The sequence below is a fragment of the Sorex araneus genome, chromosome 5 (genome assembly GCF_027595985.1).
Source record: "Sorex araneus isolate mSorAra2 chromosome 5, mSorAra2.pri, whole genome shotgun sequence".
Taxonomy (NCBI): domain Eukaryota; kingdom Metazoa; phylum Chordata; class Mammalia; order Eulipotyphla; family Soricidae; genus Sorex; species Sorex araneus.
Window position 1 is genome coordinate 108,323,484 of NC_073306.1, and position 6,000 is coordinate 108,329,483.

General features: G+C 36.4%; 1 protein-coding gene across 5 annotated transcripts in view; it reads right to left on the bottom strand.

The window, feature by feature from the left end:
• The window catches only part of HERC4 (HECT and RLD domain containing E3 ubiquitin protein ligase 4), a 103,128-nt gene that overhangs the window by 18,475 nt on the left and 78,653 nt on the right, over window positions 1-6,000 (bottom strand). For all 5 annotated transcript variants that reach the window (XM_055140961.1, XM_055140958.1, XM_055140959.1 and 2 more), the window contains 4 exons: window positions 3,046-3,213; window positions 2,721-2,864; window positions 1,162-1,328; window positions 36-102 (listed from right to left, as the gene is read on the bottom strand). In XM_055140961.1, coding sequence (XP_054996936.1) covers window positions 36-102; window positions 1,162-1,328; window positions 2,721-2,864; window positions 3,046-3,213 — 546 coding nt within the window. The remainder of the gene's footprint in view (window positions 1-35; window positions 103-1,161; window positions 1,329-2,720; window positions 2,865-3,045; window positions 3,214-6,000) is intronic.

The following is a 6,000-nucleotide window of genomic DNA, read 5'->3' on the forward strand; positions in this document are numbered from 1 at the left end:
AGAATATCAGGCTAGTCTATGTCTTTTCATCTTACCGTAAAATTAAGACAAAATGTTTCCTCTATATCATCTTCTGGATAATCCAGTAACTGCTGCAAGCTTCTGCAAAACATTATAGATACACATATTTATAGATACAAATAAATTATTCTAAAGCAAAAATTACCAAGTAGGCCTGACTATTTTGTTGATGAAAATATATACTTCTCATCTTTAATTAATTTATACTTTCATATTTGTTTCAGAATGGTGAATGTACACTGGTCAATTTATTATGTTAAGGAAAAGAAATTCACTAGTTTTTTTTTTAAATTTTTTATCAGTGAATCACCATGAGGGTATAACTACAGATTTATATATTTTTGTGCTTGTGTTTCGGTCATACAATGCTCGAAAACTTATTTCTCCACCCAGTGCCCATTCTCCACCATTGATGATCTCAGTATCCTTCCCACCCCCCATCCCACCCCGCCTCTGTGGCAGGGCATTCCCTTTTGTTCTCTCTCTCCTTTTGGGTGTTGAATTTACTAGTTTCTCTCTTTTCCTCTAACTATAAAGGCCATGCATCCAACCACTTTCAACACTGTCCTTATAGATAATTTAAATTACATTTTACGTAATAAAAACAAATCTTACACATCCCAACCAAGTAATAAATGGTTCAAAAGTAAAAGTCCAAAAAAATTACTCATAGGAAACATTACCTTCTTAATGTTATTATTTTATATTTGCAATGTACATTAAATCATTAAATATTTAGTAAATTGTTTTCATACAGGTAAAATTTTCACTAGAAAAATTTGGATCTGAAAAACAATTTTCTTGTACAAGAATGTTCTCTGTATATTTCAAAAATTCAGCAAGAATAACCAAACACACTTATTCCTAAATAGAAACTTTTAGAGCCAGAGAGATAGTACAGTGGGTAGGGAGCTTGCCTTGCAGGCATTTGCCTTGCACACAGCCAACCTGGATTCAACTGGCACCGTTTGTGGTCCCCCCAAACACTGCCAGGAGTGTTCCTGAGCACAAATCCAGGAGTAACCCCTAAACACCACTGGGTGCGGCTAAACAACAAAAAAATTAAAGTTTTTGAAAAGAGAGACTTTTAGTACAATCCCCATCTCCCAAACCCCATGATTGCTACTTTTTTCAACTTACCTCCCAATATCAGGCACTAGTTCTTTCAAATCATCCAGGGATGGCTTCTTTTTCAGCAATTTTTTATATAAAGCCAAGGGAAAATGAAGGTCCACAATAGTAAAGTTATAAATTGCTAACCCACAGATAACACCAATTAGATGGAACAAATCACTGTCTTCAAATGTCTAGAAATATAAAGAAAATAAAGGTTTGTTCTCCATGTTAAAACAATAACTATCTTTTTTAATTGTAAAAGTTGGTGATCTCTTCTAAGAAGAGCTTAGTGGCCTCTGAGTGAAATATAATTTCACATTCTTTCCTCTAAGGAAACATTTTTGTAGCATTTTCAGCATTTTTCATAACAAACAATACAAAATGAATTATTTTGGTTTTGCTTTGAGGCAGGGGTTAGGGTTCAGGATGGAAACATCCGAAATATGGTGTGGGATTATTATTTGAATATTAAATGTAATAAAATATCATGAACTACTTTATAAAAAATATTTTTAAAAAGCACATACTTTATAGAAGAAAATTTATTAGACACAAATATAATGAGGAAAAAGTTCACTGCAATGATACTCTCCCAGGATAATATCATTGTTAATATATTTATTTCCACATTTTCATTTAATATCTTAGCTCTAAGTCTTAAGGTTAAAAATCTAGCTAAGATCTATCTTACTGTACATAGAACTACCAAATGTTGTTTTCCTAGAAGTATCTTTTATATTAGTATCCACTAAATAAATGATTACTGAAACTCAAATTTTGGGAAATAAACCGAAAGCATTTTTAAAATATGCTTTTAAAAAATGTGTGTGTGATGACAGACATAGAACCTAAGACCCTTTTATTAAAAAAAAATTCTTGAATTATGATGAACACTAGCAAAGGATAGCTTGCCTTCCCTAAGAATGAATAAGTAATACATAAAGTTTTTAGAAACAATAATAGGCATTTCAAACAAAGTTCTAATAGTAAATAATAAAAATATTAGTAAAATGTATTTACTATCTGTCCCCATACAGAAAAAATTGCTGTAAAAGGCCTGATGGCAAATACTGTAAGCTTGCTGGCCATAAGAGTCTCTATGGTAAGTAACAAACTTTTCCTATGCCATTTGCAACTAGAATGTAATCAAAGACAAAAGATAAATCTTCGAACATGACTTCATTTACAAAGACATATCAGAAAGTTAGCTCATGGACTATAGTTTACAGAGTAGTTAACCCTGCCATAAATGATTAGGAAGAGATATCAATAATCCTTAATGAAAAATAAAAAATCATCCCCAGAAGAAAAATTAAGGTAGTAATTATTATTCAATTCCAAAACAAAATCAAAATAAAGAACATCATCCTCAGGCTGCTAATAATTTTACTTTGCTCAACCGAAGCATGTGGTAAGCATTAAGTGTTTTGATGAGTAAGTCTAAAAGTCTGTAATTGTAAGTTTCAATAAAACATGTGTCTGTGTGAAATGTTAAGAATACCTCTTTTACTGAGCTAACTTGATATATATAGTGTAAATATAATAGCATTAATAGAAGTAATTTGGATGACTGGACTTTTTACCTTATCAGAAAACCAAATGAGCCTGGAATCTTCATAATATCTAAACATGCCATATTTAGGGTCTAGTAGTTCCCTCATGATGAGCAAGAAAAATTCTTTGCGTACTCCTCCTGCATCAACAGCATCTTCTCCAACAAATATAACCTAAAGTAGCATAATACAAACACTGAATGTAAAGAAAAGTGTAGTCTGGAGACCCAATGCCATTTATTATAAATAAATGCTAAGCCATAAAAAGGATTTAATTTTACTTAGTTTCAAAGACATACTTTACAAATAAGAAAACTTAAAATGTCCTAACTATGCAGAGAAAATGTAAAATTACCTTGAGTGGCTTTTTGTAGTCTATATTCTTCGTTTTCCTAAGAACTTCCATTGCATCCCCTACAATATTCTCTCTACGTACTACTAGAATCAGGCAGGGATTCACAGATTCAATCACTGGGAGAAAAAGAGAGGAGACATTCTGTCTGTGGGCCTGGTCAATAGCCATCTAGAAAACAAAAGATTAAAATTTTGATAGTAATGCTGTACAGACACTATAATGGATAAGCTTACCTTTACCTATTATACTCTGCAATTCCTATATCACCAAATTCACCTAAGAGCTTAATAATTATATTCTAAGCATAAGAATAATCTTTGATGAAATATCTGCATACATCAAAACCACTAAAGTCAACATGAAAGTAAGCGTGGAAACAAAACTACAATAATTAAGCCAAAAAATGTATTTGTTAAGGAGATGGGCTATGGAGTGGGAGTAAACCTGAGGAAATTAATGGGAGGACTTGACAGTTGTGGTGAGACTGGAGCTGAAATATTATATGCCCAAAACTGTTATTATTAACAGCTTTTTAAAACACAGTGCCTAAGTTTAATATACATTATAATTTTGAATTTGTTTAACATAGAACAGCATTAATCTAACAGGAAACTGAACAATACTTCTTAATCCAACCATTATTACTTCCTCCCTCTCCCTATCCCCCTCCCTCCCTCCTTCCCTCCCTCCCTCTCTCTCTCTCCCCTCCCCCCTCCCCCCCACCCAGTGGTGCTCAGGGTTTACTCCTGGCTCTGCATCCAGGGATCAATTCCGGTGGTGCCCTGGGGACCATAAAGGGTGCCAGGGAGAACCTGGGTCAGCCATATGTAAGGCAAACATCCTACCTGCTGAACTCTCTATGGTCCCAGCACTTGATTTTTTTTTCTTAAAAAAAAAAAAACCTCAAGAGGGCTGGAGGGACAGCACAGCGGGTAGGGCATTTGCCTGACACTCAAGCTGACCCGAGTTAGATTCCCAGCATCCCAAACCCCTGAATACTGCCAGAAGTAATTCCTGAGTGCAAGCTAGGAGTAACCCCATGTGCATCTCCGGGTATGACCCAAAAAGTAAAAGAAAAAAAAAAACCAAGAAGGAAAAAAAGAAAAATGAATTAAATAAACCTGTTTATAGAGAATAACAGCCCAACTAGGAAGGTACAACAGAAATTCACCTGGTAGAAGGGCCACCATATGCACTACTCATAGACCAAGCATTTGGCTTTTACCAATTAAAGCCTCTGTTAATTTCATATAGTTTTTCTTTTGCTTTTATTCTAAAATGAAATATCCTTAATTAAAAGCATAGGGTTATGGGATGGAGGGCTAGTACAGTGGGCAGGGTGCTTGCCTTGCATGCAGTCAGCCCTGGTTTGATCTGGGTATCCCATATGATCGCCCAAGCACCACCATTAGTGATCCCTGAGCACAGTCAAGAAAGAATAAGTCCTGAGCACTAGGTTGTGGCCCCAAAACAAAAAATAAATAAAATAAAAACACATAGTTACTAACACTATTTTAACAAAGACTGCCAAAAAAAACTTTAAAACCTGTTTACTAGCTCTTAGTATAGGACCCTACACTAATATAAAGAAAGAAAATCTGCTAATACAAAAGGACATTTCTAAAGTTTCCCTATTTACTAAAATGCTGGAATTATTTAGAATGCCAATGCATTTATTTTAAAGGAATAAAATTATTTTAAAAGAATTGAGGGATATTAAAAGTATTTTAAGTGGTGCTGTGTAGGATAACATAGCCTCAGTAGTTTAGGTTTATTGGGTTACTCCTGTTACGGTGCTCCTATTCCTCTTTGTTTATTTGTAGCTTCTTTCTTAGTGTTCTGTTGACTTGTAAATAATGTTTTTCTCTTCTCCTTGAGTCCTTTGCATAGTTTATTCAGAGCAAGTCCTTTTTGTATGGACACAGGAAGACTTAACAAATGTTATGCTTTTGTAACCTGGGAGTCATTTGACTCTACATGATATTTTCCTCCAGGGCATCTGTTCTCTTGACCTAAGCCTCAGCTGCCCTTACTTCCTAGCACCCCCAAAGCACGGTCCCGACGTGGGACAAGAAGGACCCAGGGCAAGCGGTGAGTTGTGTGCTACCCTGGCATCGAGATGGGCCTGGCCAAAGTGCCTAATGCTTAACTATAAGTTAAGAGCTTGATCCCATGATCAAATGCTGTCATGATCCAAACAGTGATACTAGATTTGGACCCTGCTAGGGTGAGGAATGATTAATCTGGCCTGAGTGCTGTGGTCTGAGCCTGTGGCAAGATGTTGCCAGGAGAGCTGCCTTGCAAGCCTCACTGTATCCCTTGCTATGTCCATACAAAAATAACTAGTATTAAGATGTTAATAAGTTCCTGGACTAAGGAAAAGAAAAAAACCTTAAGAGTGAGGAAGGGCTTTGGAGTGCCCTGCCCTCAGGAAGGGCTTTCTAATGTTGATTTGGCTACCTGGTTGGTTGTAGCCTAGAGGGCAAGGTGGGAGAGACAAGGAGGAGGAGAGGGAGAAGCCAGAGAGAGAAGCAGCAGTTGAGCAGTAGATCCAGAGAGAGGCTGGAGCTGGGAGTGCGGGAGATGAGAAAGTTTGAAGATTGAATAAACAGTAACTAATCAGCAACCAGCTTGGTCCTCGTTCTTCCTTTGCCTGTCCTTGACCACCGGCCGTCCCAATCCAGTCCACACACTGCGGTTCCAGAGCACCAAACGCGGGCGGTGAGACAGAGCTGCCTGGAGAGCCCGCGAGTGCACTCGCCCCTCGGCGTTTTTTAGTTTTTTACAGTGCTGGGTATCAAACCCAGGACTTCGCCATGTAAGAAAAGCTGTATCACCAGTCAGGGAATTTAATAAATTTAAAGCATTTTTACAATATTAAATTCCCATGGTCTTTCCCCACAAATTTTTAAATCTTCGGTAATCATGTATTTACTACCAGAAGAAACCTTTTTA